General features: G+C 38.8%; 1 protein-coding gene across 2 annotated transcripts; it reads right to left on the bottom strand.

Moving 5' to 3' along the window:
• Positions 1-3,445: 3,445 nt before the first annotated feature.
• On the bottom strand, positions 3,446-13,145 carry LOC145408664 (uncharacterized). Of its 2 annotated transcripts, none has more exons than XM_080279344.1 (4): positions 12,733-13,145; positions 7,766-7,820; positions 5,732-5,863; positions 3,446-5,095 (listed from the first exon to the last, which is right to left on the bottom strand). In XM_080279344.1, exons 2-4 carry the CDS (start codon positions 7,812-7,814, stop codon positions 4,899-4,901), a joined length of 378 nt encoding a protein of 125 aa, XP_080135470.1. In that variant the 5' UTR covers positions 7,815-7,820; positions 12,733-13,145; the 3' UTR covers positions 3,446-4,898. The 2 variants fall into 2 exon arrangements, with proteins under 2 accessions (XP_080135470.1, XP_080135471.1); XM_080279345.1 differs by lacking the exon at positions 12,733-13,145 and adding an exon at positions 9,395-9,422.

Genomic DNA, 13,145 nt, shown 5'->3' with positions numbered 1-13,145 from the left:
TTATTGAGATTTACCTGCATAGCGCATACTTATTGAGACTTACCTACAAGGCGGGTACGTACTGAGAGACATACATTTCGGGTAAGTTCTGAGAAAGACTCACCTACGTGCTGAGTGAGTAATGAGACTCTTACCTACTGGCGAATAAGTACTGAAAGACTTTGTTTCGTGGCGGTTATATACAGAGAGATTTATTTACATGGTGGGTGAGTAGTCAGACTCTTACCTACTGGCGAGTAAGAACTGTGAGACTTACCTATGCGGAGGATAACTTACCGGCATGCAAACACCCCACGAGAATCAACACTGCCACGGCAACTTTCATCTTGACCTGTTGGTGAGAGGTACTGCTGTAGTGAGTCTTACCCTTTGAATGATATAACCCCACCACAGTCAGTACCCCACCCTCTTTCATCACCCGACCCCTTTTCATAACCTAATAATCTCTCAACGCCCCACCCACTTTCAACATCACCCCTTCTCAACACCCCACCCCTTCTCGACACACAAACCCCTCTCAAGAAAGCAACACCCTTGAATACTCCACCCCTTTCACAATCCCTCTCATCACCTCACACCCTCTAAACGCACCACTCCTGTCAACTGTCTTCGCTCAATTACTTTGCTTAATTAACTTTGTCAACGAGACAAGGCACACCCCCAGCGAAATTTCTGTCATCATAGAGGCAAACATTAACCCTAAGTGAAGTAGTGTATTGGTGTCAATGATTTCCAAATCTTTATTGTCCCCGCGTCACAAGAGTGAGGTTGCTCAACATTTCTTTTGTTTTTATGTGTTAGTGTGAAAGGCACACTGTTTACCTCTGTGCCCACGTCTTCCAAAGCTTTTTTCTTTGTTTGTGAGCGCCCTTGTCGTTTGTGACCGTTCAAATTTACTTTAAAAGCGTCAGTGGCCGTTTTGCTACGTATGTTTGTGTGATGATTAGACTGATATGCCTGAAATACTTGACACGTTCTTTGCAAGCAAAAAATAATATTCGCTAGCTCGTTTAGAGAAAGACATAATTAGTGATGTTATGGCTAGGGAGGGAGGTATACTGCATAATATAAATAATCTTAAGGCCAGTGAAACACCTGGACCAGATAACACCATGAGTATTGAAGGAGGTAAATTAATTCTTTAACTGAACTTTACAACGTACCAGTTAATAATTTAATGGGTTTTAATCAGTGACTCAAGTGCCTTTGCTATTAATCTAGTAACATCCCCTGAGAATATGAGTGATATTATTATTATTATTATAAAAGAAGAGGATTTCCAAATTTTATCACATTTCTCAGAGGATGTCACTATATTAACATCAGAGTCTCTTTTAATTCCCCGTGAAAAATGAAGCACGAATCTCTTTTGTGTCTAAGGGTGCTTAACTTTTTTACGGGCATCTATTGCGTTATATCAAGGTATATTATCATTTTAATTATATTCACAATAATATTCTAAGAAGGAACTAATACTCGTCACTGATTTTTCAGTCTTCGTTTACAGTTGGTACCCTTTTTTTTTTTTTTTTTAATCATTTACTGACTTCCAGTATCCTTATTTTCTTTAATTTTTGTAAGTATTCATTACATTAACAAAAATATTTCGGAAAGAGAAAGTTAGAGATAGAATATTCAAGTGTGTAGGTCGTCCTCTGTTACTGCTATTAATCAACTGATCATAAAGTTTATATTGCATTATAATAGTTTATTTTTTATTGTACGTGTTTTAAAGTTGTAATTCAATGGTGTTCCTCGATTTTTTTATTTAAGATTTACATATGGCTGTAATTTCTGTAAACAATCCGCTTAGTGGTCTGAAGAACCCATTAGTATAAAGGTGGAACATTTGCAATAAACATGTTCGTAATATACAATGTATAGTAATTGTATATATACGTCTGTGTGTGTGTGTGTGTGTGTGTGTGTGTGTGTGTGTGTGTGTGTGTGTGTGTGTGCGTACTTGCTCGCGCGCCCTCAGGCAATGGACAAGCTTAGTCTGTTGACCGTCACACTTTTCTAGAACAGTGTTTTAATCATCCACTTTTTTCTCTTATACTGGCATGATAAACCACTTTCTGTTGTAGCGTTACAGTTATTATTCACTTTTTAGTGTATTGTTGTACTTACTATTCACTTTCTGCTACACTGTTGCAATGTTCATCCCCTTTTTGCTGTATTATTGCAATCATAACAGACACTCTATTGTATTATTGTAGTGATAATCCAGTTTCATCGTATTATTGCAATGATGGCCCACTTTCTGCTATATTATCACAATGAGACTCCACTTTCGACTCCAATACCGAAGGAATAATACACTTTCAGTTGCCATAAAATATATATATATATATATATATATATATATATATATATATATATATATATATATATATATATATATATATATATATATATATATATGATTTATTTGCCGTTACCACCAGAAATATCCCTCAATCTATAGTACAACAATTATGAAACACACGATATTCTGAAAAGTTTTGTGGATTCCGACGTTGGCATCACTGAGTTTCGAAAGTTATCGCTCACAGTCTCGTTGTTCATCGTAAGGAAGTGAATCGTTAATAGTGTCCGCAACAGTACCTGATCACAGAGGCTTAGGTGCAACCAGCTCTGAGGAGAGACAAGGGTAAATGTTGCACAGCTTGGCGTCTTCCACACCTCCCCCCTCCCTCCCTACAACTAATAGTCCCCCTCCCTCCTTCCCCTCGAACCCTCCTCCTCACCCTTGGCACTCCTCTTTCGACCACCTGCAGCTCCCTCACCCCCTCTAACACCCCCTCCCCACCATATGCAACCCCTCCCATTCCCCTCATACTCACCAACCCCAACCCAAGCACTCCCCTCCTCCACCCTTCACTTCCAACTTACAACTCCAACGCCCACATTTCCGCCTTTATTTTTGGCAGCGGCTTTCTTGTGCGCCAGAAACCGGGGTGACTCTGTACAACAGCTCTCCGTATCGACACACAAACGTACCCACAGCCCAACACATCACGAGTTTCAGATTATATGCATACCAATACCGAGTGGAATGATTCTTTGCCGTCACATCCGCACGTAATATATTAGGGTTTTGAGACTGTTTTTCTTCATAATTAGTTGTTAAGCAGTTATTATGCGGGACTTATATTTTAATCCGTGTGTGTGTGTGTGTGTGTGTGTGTGTGTGTGTGTGTGTGTGTGTGTGTGTGTGTGTGTGTGTGTGTGTGTACCTCATCGTTGTCTGTTATTCATGCTTTCTTCATTGGGAAGGGCAATTTACTACCGTTAGCAAACATAACTGCACCTATGAGAGCAAGAAATGTTCTCAACAACGTTTCAAGGAAAGAGGAAAAGAATTAAATGGACGATCGTATATATTTTTATCTTTTATTTGTTGTCTGTTGATATCAGCCACTTCTTCCAAATAGTTGTTGATTGTTCAGTATACTTCGGGCTAATTCTGGAGTCCAAAGCTCATAAAGTGAAGAACCCCTGTGGGGCTTTGAAATGTTCGTACAGCTTGCATGCTTTTAAAATTTTTCGGAAAACTTGTAAAAGCAGTTACAATGTTTTCAGCGAATCTTTGTAATAAATGCCTTATAAATAAACACAAGAGGTCAAAGACATATGTACAGTACAGTACTAAACTCAGAAACACATAAGACAATTGACATAATTTCTTTCTGAAGTACTACACTGACACTCATATCCTTTTGCTTCAAATGCCATGCACCGGAATGAAGGAAAAAGCAACCTCATTTATATACTATAACCTTTTCACCTTAAACTTGCCCAGTATTCACCCTTCTGCAGTTTAGTCCACGTAGCTTAGAGGTAGAAAAAAAAAATCGTAGGTGCTGTACATTCATTCCAGAGCACTTCTTCCTGACTGGCACCGTTTTCTAATATTAATCTCTTGTTACAACTCAGCATTCAAGATGAAGATATGGCAATTGTAGGCCAAGTTAAAGTAAAAAGGGTATACCACTCATCTTCCGGGTTGTTGTACATAATAATCTACACCTTAACAAATGCAAAACAACAACAACTAGGCAACATCGATCACTCTGTAATTCACCATGATCGTTTCTTTTCCATACACGCCTCCCACCCTCCTGGAAACTCAGACTATTTCTCACCATCCTAACACGTCAATTTTTGCTTCCCCACCCCACACACACACACGCACCTCATTTTCTCTGCCTCCCATCCTCGTCAACCATTGTCTCCATAATGGCTACGTACTTTAAGCAAATCCTTGTCAACTCTATCATCCTACATCTACCCCCACACCTGTTTTACAGTATTATTTATCACCTTCACCCCACAGACAGACCTTAGGCGCATCAGTTCCAATTCTTCCATTCTTTACCGGTCCCTACCATATAGTGTTCATAATATATTGTCCTTGCACAATATATGCTAGAGTCTTCACAGGGCAAGTGGTGGATTGATAACAATGAATATACCGCAGACAAGTTTTCTCTCACTAAACAAAACTCTCTCATGGAATACCCAAGTGCGTCTATACAGATAAAAGTGTTATGTAGCCTACAACATCCGTCTGCTACTCTATGACTACTCAGTGGCTGTCAGGCAATAAAATTTGCTCGTGTTCAGTAATTAATGCCGTCATCTTGTGACCTTACAGAGTTTCTAACACCGCTTTCTTAGTTAATTGTCTTCTGTATATCACATCGATATTCTCTTAGGCCTTGTTAGTCCAAAGTCATGTTGATATAGATGACATATATAACATACCAAACTGTATTAGTTGTCAAATGCAGAATTATGCTGGGAGGGGAAATATAATTGGAAATCTCCTACCCTACCAAGAATACATGTGTTGTGTGTGTTAGTGTGGTGGGGAGGCAGGTGGTGCCAGGGTGCTAATTGAGGAGGTCCCGAGCTGCCGCCAGCAGAATGGTCAGGCCGAACACGGAAGGTGGTGAGATGCTGGGCCCATTGTTGCACAAGTCGGTATTGCAATAACACGTTTTTCTCGTATATGTTGCTTTTTCTGGTGTGTCTAATGTGCATTCGCTTTCCCTCTTTGATGGGACGCAGGTTCTGACAGACTCATTATCTGCAAATGATGAAACAAGATAAATGAGACGATTTAAAGCAATGCAAGCGAACGACAGGGGAAGGGAGACACAAACTTTATATGCATGAGATAATCAGTGTATTCTGTGCATGACCTCGCAAAGCTACAACTTAGGAACGTTAAATTATTAAATCAATAGAACAAATACCTCTCACAGTGCAACGCCCTCGGCAGCTGACTGGTCCAAAGACCGAATATTTAGCTTAACCCTTCATCTTTATTTTCGCCTGATTGTTCTCAGAATATTATTATTTCAATCTTGCCTGAGCCTTAGCACTTCCATCAAGATTAATCCAATTTCCTGGATATATATATATATATATATATATATATATATATATATATATATATATATATATATATATATATATATATATATATATATATATATATATATATATATATATATATATATATATATATATATAATGTCAAGGAGCTCAGTTACAGAAAGATTTAATGGTCAACGAGCTGTGTTACATTGCGTCTGCTGAATGAAGAAGGGTAAATGCAGCTAATACTGCCATAACCATATATTTTATTTCGTGCCCTGCTTATATGACTAAGGTTCATGAATCTTGATGACAGTAATGATGAGGAGGGAAGAGTACTCACGTCCGACTGTTATCACCATCAAACAGGAGCCAAAACACTGCGTCTCTATTGTGTCCTCCAGTCTGCATGGGGGACCAGGTTCCCAGTCATGGGGATCATCTTCGGGGCAAATCTTGCATATCAGAGCTTCTCCTAGTGTTAAAAAAAAAAAAAGAAAAAAGGATAATACCTGAAATAACAATAAATGTAGAATTTACTGATTACACCACGTAGACGATTTAAGCATTTGTGTTGCACCTCACTAATTAAACAGAGATGTAAAATCCAAATCTTGCTTTTTTTATTTTTTGCCATTACTCTAATATTCTGCAAGTCCACCATTAAATATTGATATAAGACGTGTAATAGGTTTTAGTAACAACTAAATTGATTACTAACTACATAATAATTATACAAATAAGCACAAGATTAAGAAAATTGATGCAGACAGAAAATGAGCAAACAGGTAGATTTAAGGATATGTAGTCACCGACGAAAATGTATAATTCATGATCAGTATTCGGTATTATCAGGTTTTCAGTTTATCGGGAATTCGATTCAGGTACAGTACAGATGATGATGATGATGATGATAATAATGATAATAATAATAATAATAATAATAATAATAATAATAATAATAATAATTAATCATCATCATAAGAAGTAAAAAAAAAAAGAAGAAGAAGAGCTAGAAGCGTTGCTTGTTGCTGGAACAAGAAGTAGGTCTTCTTTCGAGAACAAAGTTGTTGAAGCGTTGAGAGTTGGATTTACAAGCTGACATTTATTATATGATTACTGTTAAAGTATAAGAGAGTTAATCAAGACAACTTTTGTTCAACAAAATGTTTTAGGGACCGTAACTCCTCAACAAAAGTGGTCAGCCCCTTTTTCTTTATATATATATATATATATATATATATATATATATATATATATATATATATATATATATATATATATATATATATATATGGGAAACCATTTACTACGTCGGGTGGTAACCATATAAACAAATTTTGGCGCCTGGTGGTTTAGTGAGTTATTGCGGAGCTCCAATCGGATTGAGCCAGTGAAGGTTTATATCCAAGGGATGGTTGAGGTTTATTGTTCACGTAATGCCACTCAGGGATGAGTGAGGCTGGTCTCTCTCATCTTAAATGTCAGGACCAACTTGCCTAGCCCCTGTCTCCTCCGCTCTTCATGGGGCAATGTAGGATTGGATGGTCGATGGATATATATATATATATATATATATATATATATATATATATATATATATATATATATATATATATATATATATATATATATATATATATATATATATATATATATATATATATATATACTGTAGTTTCAAGCCTACAGGACATTACCGCAGAAAAGAAAATTGTATGTACTCGTAATGTGTTGTTGAGTTTCTGTTACTTTTCTTTTTAGATTTAGATTGTGTAGAATATGGCTTCCTTTCCTGTGAAGTTTCCATACCAGCTGTCCTATGTTGCATGGTCATCCTTCTCACTATTTCCTACCGGCTTCAGCAGGAGGGTTTGTTCAGTTGAGGTGCGGGAGGTCGTTGTGGTTTTCTGTCCCTCCCTTAAATTACAGAACAGTTACGTTAACTATAACCTGTCTTATAGCAAACAGTCGTGATGGGACTAATAAATCTGTTGCTGTTTGCTTTCTTTTGTACTGCTTTGTACTTTTTATCATACCTCCAATATGTAACGGTACCGTAACTGGTAGCCAAGAGCCCTGCTAACTGAGGCTAAGGTAATCGCACTAACTGGTGTCAAGAGAAAATAATTAAAGAACCTGGTTATACTTACAAAGACACCTACGTGGCGGATGAGTACAGTACTAAGAAACTTTCTTACGAGTCGGGAAAGTACTGAGAGCATAATATACTGTACATGCCTGGTAAGTACTGAGAGAATTACCTACATGTCGGGTAAGTGCTGAAAGAATAGTCTACATGGCGGGTAAGTACGGAGAAATATACTTACAAGGTGTGTAAGCACTGAGAGACTTGCCTAGGTGAAGGATAACTTACCAGCATGCAGACACACCACGAGAATCAATACTGCCACGGCAATTTTCATTCTGACCTGTTGATGAGAATTACTGTTGTAGTGAGTGGTACCTTTTTTACAATAAAACCCCAACCCATCTGAGCAACCTATCCCCTCTCAATATCCCATCCCCTCTCAGCAACCCATCCCTTATCATCACATCACCCCCTATCAACACCCCACACCTTATCACACCACCCCCTATCAACACCCCACTCCTTATCGTCACACAACCCTCTGGCCATCACTCCACCCTCTCTCAGCATCTCACCATCACATACTGGATGTACCGGCAATTTCGTACTAGGTCTGGCAGCTCCATTCCTGAGGCAGTGTTTAGGGCTTGCATGTAGATAGGTAGCATAGACTGGCGCTTGCCATCTATCTCGAAGTTGTCAGATTCTCTGAACTGCGAGACCTTATTTCTGCCCAGGGCGTTTTTAGCGCAAATCCAATGGCTTCGTACTTGCCTTCTGAGAGTGGTACTGTACGTCATGTTTCAGGGCAGCTACTGTATTTCGATCAGGATGGTTCACATCACCACGTGATATTTCTGCACATCGGTGAGGCTAGGGTCTGTGAGACAGGTAGAGAGGGTCGAAGTGTCACGTCATGCAACCATGACAACCCTGTGCTGGTTCTAAACAAGCGCAGCAGACGAGGCCGACAGCCCCATAACAGCAAAACAAAAGGGGTTAACACATTGAAAATGGTACATTGTTAGAGACTGTAACAACCACTCAGAAGATTTAAAGTTAGTTTCTTTCTCTTCCTTGAAAATAAATAAAAGTAAGTGGGAAAAGCTGAGAAGTAGAGACGTCAAAACTTCTGCTTCGTCGTCACCAGTCTGTAGCTGTTATTTTAGTTATCATAGGAAAGCAACTCTATTTAAAAGAAATACCGACGGAATTTTTCCGGTGGATGGAAGTAAGAAAAAAAAATATACAGGATGAGGAAACATGTAGGATCTAGTGAGCCTAAACCTGGTCCTAGTAATGTCCACCCTACGAAGTCTGCTTTAAAAAAAAAAAAAAAAAAAAAAAAAAAATCCAGGCAGTTGCAGAAAGCTGAGAGGAAACTTGAATCATACAAACCTGAAATAAAATTTGAGGGAAAACAGTATTCTGCCTAATTCATGCATGATATGATGGTATACAGTTCTGCATATGGGTATTTAACTTACATTTTTAATGATTGTCAGATATCTGCAAATGTTTTCTAATAGTGCAAACTACTTTGCACGCTGGAAATTGAGTCAACCACTTCTGAGGATCAAAATTTTGTAACACCAATGAGTGTACACTAGAATTATATTAGCTTTCACTTGGCCAAACACTTTCACTGTAGTACGACAACTGTGAGAAATGTCGTTACTGTGCATTAATATATGTTCTTCAGATCTGCTGTATGAGGACCATGAGGGTAATTACTCTTCCAGGGAATTTTGCTTTCACTGTAAATTGCAGAATGGTTTTAGGTTGCACAGGCACTGAAACACTGAAAGTGCTATTCGGTCCGAAGCGTCTGATCAAAAACAACATATTCAGCCTTTAGTATGGTTAGGAATGCATTCATATTTATGAACTGCTCCAAAAGCTGAGTTCACTTACCTAGGATCAACTATCTAGTAAAGCTTGTGTGAAAAACATCAGAATTATGTCATATTTCATTGTTGGTAACTTAATTTTCAGTAAATAAAGGGTTCTTTATGCAGTACAGAACACCGAAGAGTCCCCGACAATGGTCCACCATTTCTCAATAATGTTTACTGTTACTGTCACTGAAATAAATATGAAAGAATGTGCAAAGTGCCGATCACATACTGAAATCGCAAACTAGCCGCCTGTACCACACGGGGACAGGATAAAACAGGCTCGTGTCATTTAGTTCCTGTGTACTGACTGAAACTCACAATACTCGGATATTGTGCAAAGATAGGCTATATCAGCTCTATGAAAGGCCAGGATGTGAGTACTGCAGCGTGTAGCGTGTGGAAGGGTGTCTATGTGAGTGTCTACTGTAAGTGTGAGTGTAACAGACGGATATACGAGTATTTGGGAACTTATGGATCAGAGGTAGGAATTCATCCGTAAGCAGGCATTTCTCGCTAATTTTAATCTTATTAGTTCACTGTGCTCAGGTGATACGCACATCCCCTAGGGATCAGAAAATATGGTGTGTGGATGAATGGAGTGAATGCATTGTGAATGAATGAATAAGTATAAAATGCTTTTAAAAGGTCCAGCTGCCTTCCTACTCCCTACCACAGACTCCCACGAAACGCAGCTTCTGGCCGTCTACCTCAGGAATTAGGCTGCCATTAGTTGTGCAGCTTGAACGTTCACTAGGCCGCGGTAAAGCTCCAGAATACTGATATACAAGGTCTAGGCCTGTTCAGTGTCTTAGCACCCTCCCGCCCGTCTCCATGCATCACACTTTGTGCAAGCCCCATCTCGGTAACTGTGTATCATTGCACACACGCAAGGCCTGTGGTAAGAGTCTGACGCAGTGTGGTATCAATGAAGCAGCTAACGGGATTGGCATTCGACAGTCAACAAACAAATTAGTTGGCTAATTCTACTTAAACTTGAGAAAAAATTAGGAAAGTGTGCACATAAGCAAGCTTTAGAAACCTTAGATCCTTCCTTTCAAAAAAGTATCAGATCTGTCACTGTTATCTCCTCGTATAAATCTCCACACTCGATAGACGATGAAGCTGACCGGTAATCCACTAGTGACAGAAAAGGTGAGGTCAGCAAAAGAATTCGAAAATATTGTACCACTGTGAGAGGAGAATAGGTTTTGAGAGTGGCGATAGAATCCCTAAAAGAATGCAGCAAGGTTGTCCAATAAAGTTGCTAAGTTATACTCATACTCTCAGTGGAGACATTGGCACTTGTCACTGGTCTTTGGGATGGGTTGGTTGGGACGTTTGACTAGTGCCAGAAATATACAGCCTTGCCAAGACAACAGCGTAACGTAAAGAGCACAATGTAGAGCAGGGAGCAAAAACACCATTAGTAATTGCTGCTCTTTCTGTGACAAGACAGGGCATGACTACAGTCATTATTACGAGAGGACAAAATTAATACATCACCGTAGGAGGACAGAAGTGATATTATATTATTCGTTAGGAGATTTTCTAGGTTAAGAAAAGAAAAACATGCTGATGTAACCAACAGTTAAAAATAATATATGCACAAAGAAAATTTTGATAGTACAGCTGTTTAAACTCCGTATAATACCAAATTAAGTAGATTTGAAGAAGAAGATAGCCTCCATTCAAAATGAGTAAATAAAATGGCAGGGCTGGGATTCTCAAGCATATTTATGATCAACTACCCTGCAGGAAGAACCAGAGACGCCGAAAGTTTCTACTCTCTTCATGCTTTGTGCGTCTGTCCAGAACAATCTAGAAAGCCTTCACAGAGCGCATAACTCTGCCAATGCCATTGCCATCAAAAAGGATCCGGATCCGCCCCAAATTTTAGTCAATTCTTTCTTGGTCCATGGCCGACCTTTCCACAAAATTTCATTGGAATTCATTGAGAACTTTTAGAGATATTATGTGGGATACTCCGGATCAGGATCAGGATCCGGCCCAAAATTTAATCCTTGGCTAATGCCTAACCCTTCCACAAAATTTCATCAAAATCCGTTGATAACTTTTTGGATAGTCCTGCTAACAAACAAACAAACAAACAAAGCAACCCGGGGTAAAACATAACCTCTTTGGCGGAGGTAGTAACAGGTATGTCGGCTTTCCTCTCGTAACCAGATTTTCTTTTTTCCTTGAAAGAACGAAAACAGGAAAAGACTCTGCTGTCGTTGGCCATCCTCCAAAAAACATAGCTTTGAGAATCCCACCCCAGCATAGTTGCCACCGCCATTATTATTCGCATATTAGCCACCATACCGCCGACACGGGCAGCATTAGCCCCTTCAGTCCGATTGCTTCCTAATACCTTAGTCTGGGTATTTCCTGTCAGTATTACTCAGTTTAGGAAAGACAGTGAACTTGTGGGGTTGGATTTGGGGTTACTTTATTGTTCAGTATTTTATTTTTTTCCTAACTCCTCTTCCTTAGCGATTTATAATACATTGTACACCCCAGTATCCTCTTTATATGTTGTCGATACAAACCCTTTCAGTATTAAAATATCATAAAGAGCATATAAGGCAATGGCAGGTGTAATATGCAAAATAGATAAATAAAATAAATAAAATAAATGAATAAAATAAATAAATAGATAAAATAAGTAAATCGCAAACGAAAAGGTGCCACGAATCCTCCTGTGCCTCCTAAATAAAACCACTTTCAGGCAACACTAATATAAACAGGCGCCCTCGGAGTAAAATGGTTAGGGATTTTGTGTGTGTGTGTGTGTGTGTGTGTGTGTGTGTGTGTGTGTGTGTGTGTGTGTGTGTGCGTGCGTCAATGAGTGAGTGAGTGAGTGCTTACGAGCGTGCATGCGTGCATGCGATTTTAATCAGCTGGTCAAAGAAATTATACACCCACTATTTTCATTTTCAAGGACTTAAAACGACAGTAATTAACTAAAATTCACAAAATGTCCGTTAAGCCTTCTGAGTGGCAGATTTCCTTTCGAAAGTCAGCGATCTGATTTTGCGCCAAGTTAGAATAAGAGAGTCAACACTCGACATCACAGTGAAGGCAAGTAACCCCCTCAAGGCTGGGATGACTCAAATAAATGCCAGTAGATGCCGGACGATAGTAACCATCAGAGAGTGAGTATAGGAGTCTCAGTGTTAGTGTTGGTATCCTCAGCTCTTGTCATATCAGGGTAATTAGTATCCAGATTCAGATAGATTGTATGGCTGACAGCAAGCATAGGAGCGTGAGTGTGTTAGCACGTAGCGAAGGAATAAAAATGTGAGCTAAAATATATACTACACAAACCAGGCATTGAAATACGAGTAACAATACTTATATAAGGTACATGAACAGTCTTGGAGACGATCAGATTCCGAAAGAACAGGAAAATGAATCGGCCACTGTGAACGTCCACCAAGTCATACCCATCAGTTTTTCAAATTATTAATGCATTATTGTAGTGATATTCCACTATTTTCTGTAATAATATTATGATTATCCACTTTTTTTTCTAATTCTGGAATGGTAATCCACTCTCTGCTTTACTAATGCGAAGATAATCCACTTTCTGCTGTAGTATTCCAATGGTCAACTTTTTTTGGTGTGTTTCTAGAATGTTCATCCACTTTCTGCTATAGTACTGCAATGTCCATCCAATTTTTTGCCTTATTGTTACAGCGATATTGCACTTCCTGCTGTATTATCGTATTTCAAATCCACTTTTTACTGTAATGTCACAAGAAAAA

Source organism: Coenobita brevimanus, chromosome 78 (genome assembly GCF_032717465.1).
Source record: "Coenobita brevimanus isolate Jiangsu-jjx chromosome 78, ASM3271746v2, whole genome shotgun sequence".
Classification (NCBI taxonomy): Eukaryota; Metazoa; Arthropoda; class Malacostraca; order Decapoda; family Coenobitidae; genus Coenobita; species Coenobita brevimanus.
The sequence above is the reverse complement of the archived record's forward strand: the minus strand, read 5'-3'. Positions and strand labels throughout refer to the sequence as shown.

What these genes read in the sequence shown, in the direction of transcription:
- LOC145408664 (XM_080279344.1), bottom strand. Translation starts at nt 7,814, where the DNA reads ATGAAAATTGCCGTGGCAGTATTGATTCTCGTGGTGTGTCTGCATGCT. An exon ending in CGTGGTGTGTCTGCATGCTG is followed by an intron (nt 5,864 to 7,765) that starts GTAAGTTATCCT and finishes TTTTAACACTAG; the next exon opens with GAGAAGCTCTGATATGCAAG. An exon ending in GATGGTGATAACAGTCGGAC is followed by an intron (nt 5,096 to 5,731) that starts GTGAGTACTCTT and finishes CATCATTTGCAG; the next exon opens with ATAATGAGTCTGTCAGAACC.